At 45.1% G+C, this 20,628-nt stretch overlaps 1 protein-coding gene across 1 annotated transcript; it reads right to left on the bottom strand.

The window, feature by feature from the left end:
• Positions 1–13,390: 13,390 nt before the first annotated feature.
• On the bottom strand, positions 13,391–18,461 carry LOC311117942 (BAH and coiled-coil domain-containing protein 1-like; the record flags this gene model as incomplete). The annotated part of the gene is made up of 6 exons (XM_084192834.1): positions 13,391–13,695; positions 14,070–14,306; positions 14,917–16,196; positions 16,388–16,522; positions 17,040–17,156; positions 18,353–18,461. Coding segments are annotated over 6 exons (2,094 nt in total), but the record flags the coding sequence as incomplete, so codon positions are not given.
• Positions 18,462–20,628: the final 2,167 nt, after the last annotated feature.

The following is a 20,628-nucleotide window of genomic DNA, read 5'->3' as shown; positions in this document are numbered from 1 at the left end:
AGAGACTGTATCAAGCATAAAGGGAACTGCATTTATCTAACTGCCTCCACAGCTGAGGTCATGGATTTAATATCAGACTACAACAATTAATTAACAGCATTGTTGAGTATTGTAGTCGACTTTGTCCTGAGGTGTCCCCCCTTCTACTATTTGCTGTGCTGTTACCATGGCAGCAGTAAATGGTGATTGTCTTTTTGGCATCAATCAACTGTCTCCTAGCGTTCTGTGGATGACATCACTAAAGTAATACCTACCATAAAAAGGTAAATAGCTCTGGCGTTTATTTGCTTCAATCACTGAACACTACAGACACTTATTAGAGACAGGCTTCTATTTTAGCCAGGCTTCTATTTCCTTAACCCTCTAGAGTACATTTCCACAGCCCCGTGGAAATCGAATTATAATAATAATAAAAATCCCCATAAAAATATGTCTGTTTAAGCTAGAGATATCTGTTTTTTTTGCATGGGCTGTATCTCAATCCACCGCAACCGCCAATATCGGCCTTCCGCATATGCGGTGAATGGTGACAGAGCTACGCCCACAAGCCTCACAAGACTCACCTGAAGGTAGCCCGGTACCAGTTTAATGTACACAGCTTTTGCTCATTTGCATAGTACATTTTTAAATTCCAGCATTCACTTCCAGAATTGTAGTACATTTCTTCATTTTCTGCACTAATGTGTTATCATTTACACACTCATTTATTTTGTCTTAATATGCCTTTCCTTGACAGAATAATGTTTCTCCCCTTTGATGTGCAATTTCATCAGTTCTTACTTTCGCCACTAGAGGCCGATTTCTAAAGGTCTGTACTCCCGAAATTGTTGACTGTTTTTGTGCTTGCCAGTTAGCTAGCAGTTCTCAGCTGGTAGCAGCCAATGGCTAGCAGTTTCTTACTGGCGATAAAAACCGATGATTGCCATTATTTTTTCAAATCATTACTGAATTATTTAATGTAACAAATCGAACATTCGTAAACAATTCATGATAATATATGGTAACCTCATAAACAATTCATTTAGACCCGGCGTTTATTTGAAACAGGCGTTTATTCCGACAGCGTTTACTTGAAGTTTTACGCTATTCCAGCTTTCTGTGTGTTCCATGTAGAGGGGGATTTAGATAGTACATGAATACATAACTTAGTCAGATGGATATTGCTGTATGAGAGTTATTGTTTCACTCACTCACTCACTCACTCACTCACTCACAAGTGCACAAATACATGCATGCTCAGGTCGCATGCACACACACACACACACGTGCACATTGCATGCACGCACAAAATCACACACACACACACACACACACACACTCAGTCACACAGGCAAACACACCTCACATAAATATATAAACATGCTTACACACGAACAGGCCCTTACAATATTCCCATGCCCCCCCCAGGCAGGAGCCATTGTATTGTGATTCATGGGGTGTCTCCTGTCCCCGTTGCTGCTTAGGGTGATGGTAGCCTTTCTCTCAGATTTCCTCCTCTCCTCCTGACCCAGCAACCAGCTGTGTGTGTTTGCTTGTGTTGTGTGTGTGTGTGTGTTTGCTTGTGTGTGTGTGTGTGTGTGTGTACGTGTGTGTGTGTGTGTGTGATGAGGAGGAAAAGGGAGGATGAACACAAGGAAGGGAGGGGGGGAATAACTCCTACAGGAGGAGATGGCTATTCATAGTGCAGTATGGCAGCATGATCTGCATGACCCTGCCCAGTCTGTTACTGTGATAGATAACATGACAGTCCCACTCTGTTGACTCAGTGTGGAGACAGTGGCCCTGTTGCTATACCTTAAAGATCAGGGCTCTCCAACCCTGTTCCTGGAGAGCTACCGTCCTGTGGGTTTTCGCTCCAACCCTAATCTAGCCTGTGCGTGTGTGTGTTTGTGTGCGTGTGAGGCAGTGCGCTGTGCTGCGGTAACAGTACCAGCCGTGCCAGCACACGCAGGCAGTTATCAGAGGAGCTGGGAGCTGGGAGCTGGAAGCTTCATGAGGGCCCTGTGTGGTTTAGAGCAGCCCACTCACTCTTAGCTGAACAGCTGTTTGTAGCGCGCTGCGCCAGAGAGCTGGAGAACACTGTCAATAGAGGAAGAATGATGTGTAAACAGCCATGGGTTTCAGGAAGCTAGCTGTGTTGGCTGTGGATGAGGGGGTAAACTACACAACACTCCCAGGAACAAGCCAGGCCAAGGGAGAGGTGAGAGGGGACGAGAGAGGAGAGGGAGAGGGGAGAGGGGAGGAGAGAGAGGTGAGGTTGAGAGGGGAGAGGGAAGGGAGAGAGAGAGGGGAGGGGAGAGGGGAGGAGAGAGAGGGGAGGTTGAGAGGGGAGAGGGGAGGGGGGAGGAGAGAGAGGGGAGGTTGAGAGGGGAGAGTGGAACGCTCAGGAAGGAGACGCGTTCTGTCTCCTAGAGATGAACGTACTTTGGTGCGAAAAGTGCAAATCAATCCCAGAACAACAGCAAAGGACCTTGTGAAGATGCTGGAGGAAACCGGTACCAAAGTATCTATATCCACAGTAAAACAAGTCCTATATCGACATAACCTGAAAGGCCGCTCAGCAAGGAAGAAGCCACTGCTCCAAAACCGCCATAAAAAAAGCCAGACTACGGTTTGCAACTGCACATGGGGACAAAGATCGTACTTTTTGGAAAAATGTCCTCTGGTCTGATGAAACAAAAATAGAACTGTTTGGCCATAATGACCATCGTTATGTTTGGAGGAAAAAGGGGGTTGCTTGCAAGCCAAAGAACACCATCCCAACCGTGAAGCACAGGGGAGGCAGCATCATGCTGTGGGGGTGCTTTGCTGCAGGAGGGACTGGTGCACTTCACAAAATAGATGGCATCATGAGGAAGGACATTTATGTGGATAAATCGAAGCAACATCTCAAGACATCAGTCAGGAAGTTAAAGCTTGGTCGCAAATGGGTCTTCCAAATGGACAATGACCCCAAGCATACTTCCAAAGTTGTGGCAAAATGGCTTAAGGACAACAAAGTCAAGGTATTGGAGTGGCCATCACAAAGCCCTGACCTCAATCCTATAGAAAATGTGTGGGCAGAACTGAAAAAGAGTGTGCGAGCAAGAAGGCCTACAAACCTGACTCAGTTACACCAGCTCTATCAGAAGGAATGAGCCAAAATTCACCCAACTTATTGTGGGAAGCTTGTGGAAGGCTACCCAAAATGTTTGACCCAAGTTAAACAATTTAAAGGTAATTCTACCAAATACTAATTGAGTGTATGTAAACTTCTGACCCACTGGGAATGTGATGAAATAAATAAAAGCTGAAATAAATCATTCTCTCTACTATTATTCTGACATTTCACATTCTTAAAATAAAGTGGTGATCCTAACTGACCTAAGACAGGGACTTTTTACTAGGATTAAATGTCAGGAATTGTGAAAAACTGAGTTTAAATGTATTTGGCTAAGGTGTATGTAAACTTACGACTTCAACTGTATGTACATAAAGGTAGGGCTAAAGTGATTAGGCAACAGGATAGATAATAGACAGTAGCAGCAGCGTATGTGATGAGTGTGGAAGTGTGGAAGTGTGTGTGTGGTGATTGTGTGTGTATGTGTTGGAGTGTCAATGTAAGTATGTGTGAGTGTGTGGGTAGAGTCCACTGTGTGTGCATAGTCAAAAAGAGTTAGTGCAAAAAGGGTCAGGGCAGATAGTCCGGGTAGCTATTTGGATAACTATTTAGCTTGGGGTAGAAGCTCTTCAGGAGCCTTTTTGTCCCAGAATTAGCTTTCCGGTATCGTTTTCCGTGCAGTAGCAGAGAGACAGAAACAGTCATGACTTGGGTAGATGGAGTCTTTGACAATTTTTAGGGCCTTCCTCTGACACCGCCTGGTATAGAGGTCCTGGATGGCAGGGAGTTCGGCCCAAGTGATGTACTGGGCCGTACGCACTACCCTCTGTAGCGCCTTGCGGTCAGATGCCGAGCAGTAGTCATATCAAGCGGTGATGCAGCCAGTCATGACGCTCTCAATGGTGCAGCTGTAGAACTTTTTGAGGATCTGAGGGCCCATGCCAAATATTTTAAGCCTCCTGAGGGGGAAGAGGCATTGTCCTGCCCTCCTCATGACTGTGTTGGTGTGTTTGGATCATGATAGGTCCTTAGTGATGTGGACCGCTCCACTACAGTCCCGTCAATGTGAATGGGGGCGTGTTCTGCCCTCCTTTTCTGGTAGTCCACGATCAGCTCCTTTGTCTTGCCCACATTGAGGGAGAAGTTGTTGTCCTGGCACCACACTGCCAGGTCTCTGACCTCGTCCCTATAGGCTGTCTCATCGTCGTTGGTGATCAGGTCCACCACCGTCGTGTCATTGGCAAACTTGATGATGGTGTTGGAGTCGTGCACAGCCACACGGCCATGCATAGCAAGAATAAAAAACGCACCGACACGTTTAAGTATCTATGGACAGCCCTAGTCTAATAGGTTGTAGAAGGGTTGCTGCTAATTGCTCCAGTCTCACTGGCCTTGCTGGTTCAGAAGGAAGCCTATAACAACCATAACAGCCACAGGCCCCTCTTCCTTATTTACGAGCTGTGGCTGCTTTTCCAGCTGTCCCACCACTTACACACGGGACAGTACGAGAGGGTGTTTTATGACAGCCCCGTAACTTTTGGCCGTTGTTGGTTCCCACAGGGCCAGGGGCCACTGACAGATTTTGTGCAGGTGACAACTTTGGAGGTTTGGAGGCCACGAGGGCCCATTCCTTCAATTTCCCCGACGCCATTTTGTATCCTGTCTCCGACATAGTGACAGGGGGTACCCAAATGAGCGTGATCAAACACAGACCCTGAGAGGTGACAGAGGGCTATTAGGCAGTGGCCGGCAGGCAGATCCCCTTCGTGACTTCCAACAGCAGAGCTACACCCTTGAAGTGGCGCTGTGAGCCACCTCATAAAGAACAGCCTTGTAATTTCCCATGATAGCCTCACAGCTCTGTCTAGCAGTCGTCCACTATTATTAAAGTCCCGTAGCAGAGCGAAGCTACACAGCACAGCACCCCTTGTTAAGTGGATTTAACACATTACATCAATAAAGGATAATAGCTTTCACCTGGATTCACCTGGTCAGTCTATGTCATGGAAAGAGCAGGTGCTCCTAATGTTTTGTACACTCAGTGTATTTATTTTATAATTCATGTATGGTTATTGTTATCTAAGAGAGTCACAATTAATGAAATAATCTGTTAATTTGTCATGTTGCTGGTATACAGATGATTGTGTTTACCAGAGATCTAAGATATATGAGGTCCTAATCAATCCTTAATTCCCAGTATCCAGGTCCAAGGGCAAACTTCAGCTGGGTAGACATAGCATCATCCATGAACAGTACCCCAATTCTGTCTGTTCCCGGCCTGTTTTTGTCCTTCAGCACCTATTCTCATCCATCTTTCAGCTGGAGTGGCTGAGTCTTAACAGAGGCCTAACAGTGAACAGAGTGGATGAGGGGAGATGGCATGGAGGAGGGAGTCTGAAAAAATTAAAAAACAGAGGGATTAACACAGACTGAGAAAACACGGCATGTGTGTCTTGCAGTTGTTATTGAGTCAACCAGACCTGGGTTCAAATACTTGCCTATTTAAATATTTGTATGCGAAAATACAATGTAATGTGTATTAAGAGTATTTTCAAATTCATGCCAATACTTTCAAAATGTATATCCAAATACTTGTATTTTCAAAAAAAATATCTAAATACTTCCTTAAAATGTATTTAAAAGTAATTGAAATACAGTAAATAGTATTTGTCAAACAAGTGCCATATCATTGCATAAGCATGTTAGCACCATATGTAGGGGAGAGACAGTAATCCCATGTAATGCTGTGGAAAGCTCGGCTAGCAAAGTCGATACAGAATCTGTACAACCCACTGGTAATGATCAACAGAGAGATGGATTAGGGGTACCATGGCTGTATCTAGGCCATGGCAGGAAAAACACGTGTTAGATTATAGACTAACACTATAGACTACCACTACTAACACTATAGACTAACACTACTAACACTATAGACTAACACTACTAACACTACTGACACTATAGCTATCTAGCCAGCACATAGCCAGCATTGCATTGTGGGTTTTGTAGTCGACTTGAGCTAAAACAGATTTCCACAACGATTTTCACGTTGCTACCAACCTTATTATAATGACAAAATGAAAAAAACATATTCTCACATATTTGTGTTATTTAACACTGTAAATTATAAGAATTAGTGGTTTTGTTACTTAAGCAAATGGTTTTAATTCCCCAAAATAAGCATATATTTGTACACATTTATTTAAAAGAAATATACGTTTTTGTATGTTTTTCACGGTTTGAACAGTTATTTTGATCAATATCAACCATAGCAACTTGTCAGGAAAAGTTATTGTTATTCATTCAAAGTGTTTTGTTTCTGTGATACTTAGTCTGATAAATTGGCGATTGAGCTCCTCTGACATACCGATACGATCTACGATGGCCACCGAAATGGGTGATATAGGCACCACTATTATACAAAAGATAGATTTTCTTTTTATTCCTCCATATTAACACAGAAGTCATGGTAAATTGTGTTTTATGTCGGTAAATAGTTGCTTGACAAAGTCCAAAAAAAGTGTTTTGAAAATGAAGTTTTTGACCCCTTGGGGACAAAATGGACCCGTTTGTGCATTTAGGGTTGAATAACAAAATGTACTGTAGGCTACTAAGGTTTATACTCAAACCCATGTTGTCATGAAGTTACCCAAGCCTGTAATGAACTCTAAGGTCTTTGTTTTGATTGCATATCTTTGGAGCACGGAGAGGCGACTTGAGGCACCTCTCCCACCCCTTTGGTGATTACCCTCCACCTTCACCCTCCACCCCCACTGTGATTCGGCCAGCTAGCTAATACCACCCCTGCAGTAATGACGCAGAGCGAGCCCTGGCCTTGACATGGGGCAGTGGCCATGGTTAACACACAAAGGGCTGCTCACAGTAAACAGCAGACAATGTTTGTGTTCACTGGGGGCCACTGGTGGAGATTGTGATGACTGATGTCTCATTAACCCCCAGTCTAAGCCAGGGAGGAGGAGGTGGAGGAGGTCAGGGGGAGGGGAGGAGAGGAGGTGGGGGGAGGACTGGGCCAGGGGGGAGTGGAGGAGTTGGGGGGAGGGGAATGTGGCACTGGACCCCCAGGCCCCTCGGAGAGAAAGGTCAGTGACCCATATTGTGCCCACCCTCCGGTAATGCCAGCGAGGTTATCTCACTTGAGTCTGGTGACGGAGATTGTCTTTGTCAAGTTGTCGAGGAAACACACATACAGTGGCTTGCGAAAGTATTCACCCCCCTTGGCATTTTTCCTACTTTGTTGCCTTACAACCTGGAATTAAAATGGATTTTTTGGGGGTTTGTATCATTTGATTTTTTTGGGGGGTGAAACAAACAAGAAATAAGATTTAAAAAACAGAAAACTTGAGCGTGCATAACTATTGACCCCCCCCAAAGTCAATACAATTTAGGCCGTCATTGTAAATAAGAATTAGTTCTTAACTGACTTGCCTAGTTAAATAAAGGTTAAATAAAAAAATTGTAGAGCCACCTTTTGCAGCAATTACAGCTGGAAGTCTCTTGGGGTATGTCTCTATAAGCTTGGCACATCTAGCCCCTGGGATTTTTGCCCATTCTTCAAGGCAAAACTGCTCCAGCTCCTTCAAGTTGGATGGGTTCCACTGGTGTACAGCAATCTTTAAGTCATACCACATATTTTCAATTGGATTGAGGTCTGGGCTTTGACTAGGCCATTCCAAGACATTTAAATGTTTCCCCTTAAACCACTCGAGTGTTGCTTTAGCAGTATGCTTAGGGTCATTGTCCTGCTAGAAGGTGAACCTCCGTCCCAGTTTCAATTCTCTGGAAGACTGAAACAGGTTTCCCTCAAGAATTTCCCTGTATTTAGCGCCATCCATCATTCCTTCAATTCTGACCAGTTTCCCAGTCCCTGCCGTGTTCTCGGGGTGAGGAGAGGTGTTGGGTTTGCGCCAGACACAGCGTTTTCCTTGATGGCCAAAAAGCTCAATTTTAGTCTCATCTGTGGAGCTTTGCAGCTCCTTCAGGGTTATCTTTGGTCTCTTTGTTGCCTCTCTGATTAATGCCCTCCTTGCCTGGTCCGTGAGTTTTGGTGGGCGGCCCACTCTTGGCAGGTTTGTTGTGGTGCCATATTCTTTCAATTTTTTTATAATGGATTTAATGGTGCTCCGTGGGATGTTCAAAGCTTTGGATATTTTTTTATAACCGAAACCTGATCTGTACTCCACAACTTTGTCCCTGACCTGTTTGGAGAGCTCCTCGGTCTTCTTGGTGCCGCTTGCTTGGTGGTGCCCCTTGCTTAGTGGTGTTGCAGACTCTGGGGCCTTTCAGAACAGGTGTATATATACTGAGATCATGTGACAGATCATGTGACACTTAGATTGCACACAGGTGGGCTTTATTTAACTAATTATGTGACTTCTGAAGGTAATTGGTTGCACCAGATCTTATTTAGGGGCTTCATGGCAAAGGGGGTGAATACATATGCACGCACCACTTTTCCGTTATTAATTTTTTTAGAATTTTTTGAAACAAGTTATTTTTTAAATTTCACTTCACCAATTTGGACTATTTTGTGTATAATATGCCATTTAGCAGACGCTTTTATCCAAAGCGACTTACAGTCATGTGTGCATACATTTTAATGTATGGGTGGTCCCGGGGATCGAACCAACTACCAATTGAGCTACAGAGGACCACCCATAATATGTATGTATTTATATTTATATATGTACAGTGGGGAGAACAAGTATTTGATACACTGCCGATTTTGCAGGTTTTCCTACTTACAAAGCATGTAGAGGTCTGTAATTTTTATCATAGGTACACTTCAACTGTGAGAGACAGAATCTAAAACAAAAATCCAGAAAATCACATTGTATGATTTCTAAGTAATGTGTATGTCCATTACATGAAATCCAAATAAAAATCCATTTAAATTACAGGTTGTAATGCAACAAAATAGGAAAAACGCCAAATGGGATGAATACATTTGCAAGGCACTGTATGTGCAGATATGGTAGACCTATGTATGGCTGGTGGGATGTGGGAGACCCCTTAGCTTGGACCTTGAGGCAGTGCTGAGAGAAGAACAGAGGAAACACACTAACTGACTGAGTACTGAACAGTTTTAACTCAATTGTTAGTTCTGTATGTGCAAATCCACGGGTCTTCAGTGTGGTGATAACTGACTGAGAAAGAGGAATCTTACACAGACACTCCTCCAGGGTTGGGGTTAATTCCACAAATTCGATTCTAATTCAATTCTCTCTCCCTGTAAATTCCATTTAATTCAATTCAAATTCCAAGTCAGTTTGGAATTCAGAGATAATTCAATTCCTCTCAATTCCAATGTTAGGTCAATTCCAATAATTAAATTCCTAATTCAATATTATCCCCAACAATTCCACAAATTCCCATTCCAATTAAATTCCCTCAGGGTTTCAGGCTGATCATGTCACGGTTCAGGCAGCCTAGATACAGTATACTGGAATTATAGAGGTACAAGTTGAAATGATTTAAAACAAAAAGTCCAAACCGTCTAATTCCAATTCAATTCCAATTCCAAAACTTGAACATTGTTGAAATTCAAATTGTATTCAATGTAAATTCTTCACTTCATGAGTGAATTCAAGAATTGAATTGGAATTTCAAATTAAATTGGGATTGACCCCAACCTTGCACTCATCACACTGTGAGTACACTACTCACTGCATCCATGCTTGTCATGGAACGTGGCGCAAGGCACTCCAGATTCCACAACCCTTCTCATTGGTCGAAACAGAGCAGTCTCACCAGCACCAACGATCAAGATCTTTTTGGCCAATGAAGGACAGCACAAGCGGCTAATTCATATTGTTTTCAAATAATTAATCAAGACAAATTGTTAATTATCATCCAGACATAGGTGCCGGACATAGGTGTATAAATTAGCAATACAAATAATACGGCGTTTTAAGATGTGATATTTATTCATAAGCCAGATAAAAAAATCTTGATACTAAAACAGTTTTTACAGATTTATATTATTAAAGTATATTTTTGTAAAACATTTACCCCCAAACTTGCTATACACATCTACATGTCTTTACAACATTGACACACGCAGGAGATAATTCAATTTAACAATATTAAAATAATAATCATAATAAACATAATACGTCAAAATTATGTTAATATTTACCAAGCAACTCTATGGGAGACTGTATACCTTTCACACCTATATTTTCGTTCCCTTATAACCAAAAGTCCTGATTTCATTTGGCCCATGAGCCTTTGCAATATTCTGCCCAATCACTGAACTTCAATGCAACTTCTCTGAGCCATCTTAGTATAGCACCTGGCCTCCAAACAAAATGCTAAGGCTGTCTTTCTCGCTAGACAAGTGAAGACACGTGAGTTCCAAACCTACATTCTAATATCATCATATCCAGTGGCCTCTAACAGGCATGCAGTATCTTGCACGCAAGCACACGCACACATACATACACATGCACACACACACACACACAAACATCCCGGCCACACAAACACACATCCCGGCCTTAGACCGTTAAAAAATGTTGTTGCTTGAAACAAATGGGAGGTCAATCTTTCAGGAAGTTAGGGTCACAGACACTGAGGGACCCTGAGATGGAGCTACAGGGGTGCAGAGTCATAGGTGGCGTTCCTGCCTGACTACATTGCAGACGCCTGCCAGATCTCAACACTTGGGTAGGTGTTTAACATACCAGCTAACCACATCATATGACATAGCAATCTGATGTCCGACTGTGCAGTCGATGATGTGGCGCAGAACTATTGGTTGATGCAACGTTTGCAATGTAGTCAGTCGCGCCACCACAGACAGAGAGCAGGAGGGTCCAAACGTCAAGTTATTCAGAGGGTTGTGGATGAGAATAATCCAGTGTTCCTTTATTCCTTTTCACTATGCAGCCTCTACAAGACCTAACTGTTATTAAGAAATCCAAATGCGACATCACATGGAAAAACAACGTCACGTTGTCATAGAGAGCTCTTGGCTTGGCGAGCAAACAGCAACATCGACAATAAATAAAGAATGATGATGAGCAAATAAAAACTTTAAGAACTTAAAAATACAGTCAGGATTGCATATCAAAACGACAGAGACTGAGACAAAATGTATTTGGCACAAAATAAAATAAAACATTTAAAAGCAACATTTTGATTAAGTGAGCCTTTTAAACTATATCCATTGCTATGTTAATTTGATTGTCCTTCACCGTTAACATTGAGTGCATGTGTGTTCCTAATTAAGAGACGTCTATTAATTAATCAATAAACCCAACTGACGAATCTCCAACAAATTGTCAATACTCAAACTTTTTGACAGTACCTTGACCTTGGTATGACCTTATCAGCCACCTGTTTCAGGTGACCGAAGACTTTTGGCCACAGGGATTTTGGACCTCACAGAGCTACAGGTACATGTGCAAGAAAACCCATTGTCACAAAGAAAAGCCATATATGCACATAGGGGGATGTCTTGTATTCTCAGAGTGAGAAACAGTTTGATTATCAAGTTCCCAGTGGTCTCTGAATAATACAGCTGCTTGATGTTCTTGAGTAAGTAATACTTCAATAGTACTTCATGAAGATCTTACAGAGTAGAAGCTTTGGTTTTTACGGGTCCAACTGTGTACTTGAAGTATAGTACTTCTAAACACCTGCATATGCAGACCAACTCATTTTTAATTGAATAATTTGGAGCGCATGCCACAATGGCATAGTTAAAGTGATGCCAGGGCAATATTATAATGTATTTCAATACCAATAAAAATAAATATATGTAAATATATGTATTTCTCACTTGTTAATAGTATTATTTTGTAACCCGTGAATGCAGTCCACGTGGATCTGCTATGTAGCGAGGAAAAACTGAAAGGTACATAAATAAAGATGGTTATAAACAAAATAACAAAGTAACACATTTAAGGACACATTTATACTTCAACAGGATGGCTCCTCTCTCTGAGAGAGTGAGACCTCTCCTGTCTTATCCTTCTCTCATTTCTGTGCTCTCTCTCTCTCTCTCTGTTTCTCTCTCTCCTCCCTCTCTCTGTCTGTCTCTGTCTGTCTCTGCCTGTCTGCCTGTCTGCCTGTCTGTCTGCCTGTCTGCCTGCCTGTCTCTCTGTCTGTCTGCCTGTCTGGCTCTCTCTCTGTCTGCCTGTCTGCCTGTCTGCCTGCCTGTCTGTCTGTCTGTCTGTCTGTCTGTCTGTCTGTCTGTCTGTCTGTCTGTCTGTCTGTCTGTCTGTCTGTCTGTCCGCCTGCCTGCCTGTCTGTCTGTCTATCTGTCTGCCTGCCTGCCTGTCTGTCTGTCTGTCTGTCTGTCTGTCTGTCTGTCTGTCTGTCTGTCTGTCTGTCTGTCTGTCTGTCTGTCTGTCTGTCTGTCTGTCTGCCTGTCTGTCTCTCTCAGCAGGGCATGTGTAGTGCATCTTCAGCTCATCGTCCCAAAGAAAAACACAAAGTGCCATATTCACCCCTCATAGAAAAATAAATCAATAAAAAAACATGGAAAGATACCTTTCATATATACTTCTATATAAAATAGTTGTTATATACATATAGACAACAACAACAACAAAAAGAACAGATAATTTACCTGTACAATATACACCTGATCCATAAGAGAGACAAGAGGTACTGAAGTGTATGGCTTGATTGGAAAAATCATTCCAAATATTTACATCGTTATCATCGATATCTTCAACATATTTTAACATCCCTGGAATCACGAAGACGAACTATGGAGAGTACATCCCATACCTCAGGCCTGGTCCGGAGGGACCTTATGGTGCCTTGAGCTGTCCAATCCAAACCTACGTTCAGCTCTAATTTGGTGACCTATTATGGGTGAGTGGTGTAAAGATCAGGCGTGAAACTGTCCCTCAAACATGCCATCCTCAGTCTAAACTAAAGAGATGTTAAGTTAGACCGATGGAAAGTCAGTCGGATGTCATTGAACTATTGGGTCCTGGTTGTTCAGGTCCAGGACCCAGATCTTTGTCTTAAGTTACCCAGTGAGGGTGGGAGCAGAACGGGGTTCACTGCTGTGAATGGCTACCCCCTCCCCTTCTTCTAACTAGACCCCAGTCTAGCAGCCATGTATGTTGAGATATCCAGTGTAGACAGGGGACATCCCTGCCTTGGCCCTGACGTCCCCCAGTAGTCAGCACTGACTGAGTAAGGCCAGGGGTCCTTCAGGCAAAGCCACAGGCACCTTGACCTTCACTTCCTCCAGGACTGACCCATCTGGGAACCCTCCTACGGACTGAGTCAGGCATGGGCACCTTCAGGCAAAGCCGTGTGGACCTTCCACCTTCATTTCCCATCAGACCCATCAGATGGGTGGTTCAGTAGTATCCTCAGGACAAGATGTCCTCAGCTCAGCAGACGATGGACACCCCCTCAGCAGTGAGCAGTTGACCGCTGGTGGGGTCGTAGGTGCCAGCCAGATAGTACAGGCCCTGGATGGTCATGCTGCTGCTGGGTCTCTGGCCGCGGGTCATTCGCTCATACTCCTCGCGGCCCACCACCTGGCACTTGTGGGAGATTGTCTGGACATCATTCTCGTCCTCGTGGCACGACTGATACAGAGCGTGCTAGGAGACAGAGAGAGAGAGAGAAAGAGAGGGAGAACAGCAAGTATTTTTAATCGACTTCAACTCTGAAACCATAATATGCTGAGATACCAAAAGTCTATGAAAGTTTGCTACCACCTGTAATGTGACACTATGGTCGCATTTCAAACAGATAAACAACCTGTGCACTACGATTAGTATAATAACATATGTTTTATCGCTTGAGCAACATCAAGGCACATTCCCAACTAAAATTCCCAAAATTCACAGGTTCCCAAAATTTCAAAAATTCACAGGTTTTCCAGAAATCCCGGTTGAAGGATGCCCAGTTCCTAAAACCAGGATTTTGCAACCCAAATGGCAATAGAGTGGTCTAAACCTGAATGTGGATGTACCTTGCTGTCGTGGTGCCTCTTGCCCAGCTTGGTCTCCTCTGGGTGGTAGAACCACTTGACCTTCACCACCATGCTGGAGCTCCACGATTCCCAGAAGTTCTCGATGCGGCCCACGTAGGGCAGGTGGGGCCGGCCGGCAGAGAGGAACACGGCACAGTCGCCCACTCGCACTGTGTCCCTTCCCCGTACGATGGCCTTGTAGAACAGCTTCCTGGACTTCCCCTTCAGCCCCCGCCTCTGTGGAGATGCAGGTACACTCAGTACACACAGTCATGTCTAGGAACTAGGGCCCGGGATTCAATCCAACTCAGATAAACGTCCTGTTCAATACGATCAACTTTTAAAAGCAATTTCCCTGATGTTTTGCAGAGATCACGTTTTCTGTAAACGATGTGGCTGTCAGCTCAAGTAGTCAGCTCAAGGAGAAATCACCTTTATAAATCAATCTCAGTGCACAGGTTGATTATTTGTGTTGGATTTAATACCAGTCTAGGTGTGCTTAAAGTCGCCTTAAGTAGTTTGTATCTCTGGTCAATTGTGCAGCTCTAACGCTCATGTACCTCTGCTATGGAGGATTGGGGGAGGGCCAGGGTTAGGGTTAGGGTCTCATGTACCTCTGCTATGGAGGATTGGGGGAGGGCCAGTGTTAGGGTTAGGGTCTCATGTACCTCTGCTATGGAGGATTGGGGGAGGATTAGGGTTAGGGTTAGGGTTTCGGTTTCATGTACCTATGATATGGAGGAATTGGGGAAGGATTGGGGCAGGAATAGATTGGCATACATTTAATGACCACAGAATTGTTTTTGGTGTGAACACCGTATCTTAAAAAATTATCAACTCGTCTCACCTGAGTGGGGTTCCCCGACCACCTCCACATCTGTCTCCCCGGTAGGAATGTGTTCATCTTGGGTCTTGGGCCTGCATCATCGGGGATAATCTTCTGCCTCTTCACTAGGTCTCTGGGGGGTTTGGAGGGGGACGAGCTGCCGCACTCCTTCCTCTTGAGAAGCTTGTTGTTGGCACTGTGGTCATTGGCGGCCCCTCCTCCTCCTCCCTTGGTGTTGGATACGGCCACGGCCTTGGCCACGAAGGACTGTTGGCCCTGGTGGGGTCCGGCTGCAGCTGGGGGCTCGGAGGGCTGCAACAGGCCGTGGTGGGAGGACAGGCAGCTCTGTAGCAGCAGCGTGGAGGTCTCCTCATCCTCCGAGCTGTAGGACGAGTCATTATCTGAGGAGCACAGGCTGGAACTGGACATGGAGCCCGAGCTGGATGAACTTGAGGAACCAGAGGAAGAGGACGAGACGGAGAGGCGCGAGAGGAAGCTTCCCGCTGTCCTCAGGCCTCCAGAGGCTGCTGTGGCCAGCGCAGCCGCCCTTCTCCTCCTCCTCTCCTCCTGTTCCTCCTCCTCTTCGTCGTCCAGGTCTGAGTAGGAGCTGTGGCAGTCCCGGTGGCAGCTGAGACCCAGCTCACCGACACCGTACTCCCCCATAGCCAGGGAGGGAGAAGCCTTCCTCTGTGAAGGAGGGGCACCCTTTAGGAGGAGCTCAGCCCTCGAGGCAGAACCTCCCTTCCTGTTGTCCTTGACCAGCAGGACTGGGTGGGAGTAGGCCTCAGGCCTGGGGAGGCCGCCTACGCCTTTGGCCCCGAACCCAGAGCCGCCGCCCAGCAGCAGCAGGGCCTTGCTGTTCTTCGTCTTAGGTGAAGTCACCCCCTCGTGATCCAGTTTGACCAGGTACTCCTGACCGCTCTTCCTGCTGCTCCGCGGCACCTCGCCGGGCCTCCGTCTCTGGACATAATGCCCGGTCCTGGAACCCAGGGACATGCCGGTGGGCTGGGTGCTACAGAAGGAGGAGTAGCCGTTAGCGATGCTGCTGAAGGAGTCAACCTCGAAGGAGCTGCTGCTGAACAGGCCCTTGGCCGGGGCAGATACAGAGACCGGGGGCAGGGGGAACAGGTGGGCCTCCCTCGTCCCCCTCAGGGCCTTCCTGGGAGTCCCGTTGAGCTGGAACAGATTTTCAGAGGCCCTCTTCCTGGGGACGGCCACAGCCGGCCAGCTGAGCAGAGGGGCTGCGTTCTTATTGGTGCTGTCTGACAGGTTCTTCTTCTTCCCTGAACCTTTGGGTCTCCCTGGAATTCAAACCAATTGAATGTCTGGTAAGTCACCAATCAGTACACACTACATCTACCTTTACTAGATCAAGAGGTTTCAAGAAATGAATGACACACACTTTTTTTGCGTCCCATCAGGCTAAATCTTCTATAATTTGTTTTTAATATAGAGTGGATATAAAGCATCTATGTAGATGATCTTGTCTGACCTGGTCGTCTCCTGACAGGCTCTGTGTTGGCCTGTCTCTCAGAGGGTCTCTCACTCATGGGGGCTTTCTCCAGACTGAAGCTCCTCCGAGCCACCCGGCTGCTAGACACCAGGTGGGCAGGGGACGACGCCGCACCTACAGAGGGACAGGAAGTGGAGGTGGGGGTTAATACATCTCTAACATACACTTGCATAATGATTGTCATAAGTAATACGTATAAGTAAGTAGTCTTGCACAAGCCTTGGCTAGTGCGAGCCGGAACGGCTGATAGGAGCAGGAGCCTACCTCCTGTTTCTGTAGTGTGAGGAACTAGTACACCTCCTGGACAGGACGTTAGTCTATCACAGGGCATTACCCCCAATCTATCTCCTTAATGCATTGGGTCCCATTTTTTCGGTCTTTGGTATGACTCGGCTAGGGATCGAACTCCCAACCTTCCAATTTCAGGCCACTGAGTTGGTCAATAAAGTAAAAGTAATGTTTAAAAAATGGAGCAAGATATTGTCCATGATTCCCAATGTGTCCATAATTCATAACGTGATTGGAAGGTCTTATAAGGTTTCATAATAATTGTAATTAGAAGGTCTAGTATATTCAGTAACCCTGTAAGCATACAAGGTGGACGACAGAGCGATACAAAAGAGACACTCACAGTGGATCTGGTATCCCGGGGGGAGGAGGCGAATGTTTGGGAGGGAGATCCTCCCCCTGTCTCCATCATCGAACTCCACCATCACACCTCCCTGCTTCCCCTCCTCCCCTGAACCACCTGCAAGAGCAGAAAGTATAGACACATTTAAACCACAGGCATTGTTAGTGTCACGCCTACTCCCGCTCTCCCGCTCCAGCGCTCGACGTCGGCGGTCTACTAACCACCGGCCCTGGCAACCCACATTACGCACACCTGGCAACCATCATTACGCACACCTGCTCCCCATCGTTATGCATACCTGGACTTCCCCATTACCGTGATTACTTCCCCTTTATTTAGCCCTCAGTAGCCTCAGTCTTCAGGCAGTATTGGTTTTGTTTTCATGTCAAGTACGCTACTCCTGTTTTGTATATCTTCATGTTCCTTGTTATTAAACTCACCAACTGCACTTGCTTCCTGACTTCCTGCGTCTTCGTTACAGTTAGCTAAAGTTAATAAATTGCTAAAATGAATAAAATGCTAAAAATGACTAAAATGCAAAAATGACTAAAATGCAACAAGGACATCAACCACCCGAGCCACAGCCTGTTCACCCCGCTATCATCCAGAAGGCAAGGTCAGTACAGGTGCATCAAAGCTGGGACCGAGAGACTGAAAAACAGCTTCTATCTGAAGGCCATCTGACTGTAAAATAGCCATCACTAGCCGGCTTCCACCCGGTTATGCAACCCTCCACCTTAAAGGCTGCTGCCCTATATACATAGACATGGAATCACTGGCCACTTTAATAATGGAACACTAGTCACTTTAATAATGTTTACATACTGCTTTACTCATCTCATATGTATATACTGTATTCTATTCTACTGTATTTTAGTCAAAATTGCTCAATGTAATATTTATATATTCCTTAATTCCATTATTTTACTTTTATATTTGTGTGTATTGTTGTGTATTGTTAGATACTACTGCACTGTTGGAGCTAGGAACACAAGCATTTCGCTACGCCCGCAAAAACATTGGCTAAATATGTGTATGTGACCAATAAAATTGTATTTTATTTGACTAAAATGCTGAAATGAATAAAATGCTAAAATTAATAAAAATGCAAATATGAGTAAAATGCTAAAATGAAAAAAATGCTAACAAACGTCTAAATTGCTAATGCAATTTTTTAATGAAATGCTCATAGGAATGAAATGATAATGCAAAAAAAATGAATACAATGCTAAATGAATAAAATAAATAATAACACAAATGGATGAACGTGGACACTGAGAAAGTGAGGCCAGTTTGTAGTTGTTATCTCTCACCTCTGCGTATGTTGCCTGGGTATAGGCAACGAGAGCGTTCGCTCCAGTAGGCACACACCCTCGTCCCCTCAGCGAGCACCGACTCTGTCTCTGGAAGCACATCCAGGACCTGAAAGTCAAACAGACACTGAGTCAAGCAAGATTCATTACAGACAGACAGCAAAGACACACACACACAAGCACAAGCACACGCACACACACGCACACACACACACACACACACACACGCACACACACACACACACACACACACACACACACACACAAACACACACACACACACACACACGGCTGGTCACTGTGCCACACCGCCAAGCAGCATTATCTCATGCCAATGAGCCAGTCACAGCTGAAAGGAGCGGAAGCTGTGATGCAGTAAATCCTGACTTGCTGAAGTAATACTAAGGAGGAGATGAATGGGGGGACTGTGATTGCAGGTTGCCAGATTCTCCTCCCTGACAATACAGCCAGGGCCCAGCATCCGCCACTCAGTGGAGCCCCTTTCAGGATGTTTTAATTTACAGTTGCCATGGAGAGGGGTCATTGACTGATGATATGTGGGTTATAGGCAGGCGTTTAATGTGTGTTTTTTGGTAGTGTGTTTGTGTGACTGTGTGTTTGTGTGTTCACGGTTGTGTGTGTTTCTGAGCACACACGCACGTGCATGCATATGTGTGTGTGAGTGGGACCTCAGGCTCTGCTCAGGGGAATATGGGGTCTTGGTGTAAGAGTTATACATGAATGGCTGTTGGAAGAATTGAAAGACAAGAAAGTGGAAATATGGTGTAATTATGAACAGCTGCTATCTGACGGCCGTTTGCACAGCGGACACGCACACCCACGTTACACGGCGGAAGGCACACACACATGTTACAAAGTGGACGGCACAGCTGCCAAGAGTAGAGCACTGATGGACTGACTATGCAACTGGGCTGAGGGGAACCCCCCCCCCCCTCTTTAACACCAGTTGAGAAATGTTTATGTGTCAGGGAGAGAAGGTTTGTTAGCATTTTGACTAAAGGATACTTGTGTGCTTGAGAGAGAGAGAGAGAGAGAGAGAGAGAGAGAGAGAGAGAGAGAGAGAGAGAGAGAGAGAGAGATAGAGAGAGAGAGAGGAGAGAGAGAGAGAGAGAGAGAGAGAGAGAAGAGAGAGAGGATCCTCCTAGTTACTAAAGTATGGCAAGGAGAAGTGATGCAAAAAAACATTGAGGAACAACCAGGTTGTCCTCTACACACTCCTCTCTTTCTCCTCTCCTCTTCTGGGTAGAGGAAAGTGTGTGTGTGTGTGTGTGTGTGTGGGGGGGGGGGGTCTAAGGTCTCTGTTATGAGATGACCCAGCTGCCACTGAGCCGTAGCACCAGGATGTCATCAGAATGTGGGGCAAAAGTCACCGGTTCGGTTTACAATAAACACCAGCAGAGCTTTCCTTCCAGGAGAAAAAAAAAACACACACACACACACACACACACACAGGAAAGAGGAAGCTAGCTTGAACAGGTTACACAGCGAAACGCAAATGAACGCCCGCCAAGAATGCCCTGCGGTTTACAGTGTATAATTAGGCTCCATTTCACTGATGGCTTAGATAAACTGTAATGTTAGCTTAGCATGGAGCACCACCAGAAACTACAGAGGGCAAACACACACACTCTGGTACTCAAACCCAGGTGCTAATAAGAAAATCTAACTGAGGGTTGAGATTCTGGTATATATTTCCTCTGGCTAAGGCTACTATCCTATCCTGCTCATCATTAGCAGGGTCGTGTTCATTCGGATTTGCTTTTAAGTGCTTCGAAATTTGGACGAGAGTGTTTCCTTCTTGGACACGTCCAGGTAATCCCTCCCTGTTTCAGTGTGGTTTCTTCCATTTGGTGCCTAATGAATATGACCCTGAACTGTCCTTTATATGTTCTGCTAGATCTACAGGTAACTGACAAAATAAAGGAAACACCAACATAAACTTTCTTAATAGGGCGATGGGCCACCACGAGCTGCCAGAACAGCGTCAATGCACCTTAGCATAGATTCTACAAGTGTTTGGAACTCTATTGGAGGGATCCGACACCATTCTTCCACAAGAAAATCCATAATTGGGTGGGAAACACTGTCTCAGGCGCCGCTCCAGAATCACCCATAAATGTTCAGTTGGGTTGAGATCTGGTGACTGAGAAACACACACACACACACACACACACACAGACACACACACACAGACACACACACACACACACTTTAAACCCCCTGTGCTCCTTTGAGACCCCTATTTCAAAGTCACT

Source organism: Coregonus lavaretus (genome assembly GCF_964263955.1).
Source record: "Coregonus lavaretus genome assembly, contig: HAP1_SCAFFOLD_8387, whole genome shotgun sequence".
Classification (NCBI taxonomy): Eukaryota; Metazoa; Chordata; class Actinopteri; order Salmoniformes; family Salmonidae; genus Coregonus; species Coregonus lavaretus.
This window is presented reverse-complemented; position numbering and strand designations above follow the sequence as displayed.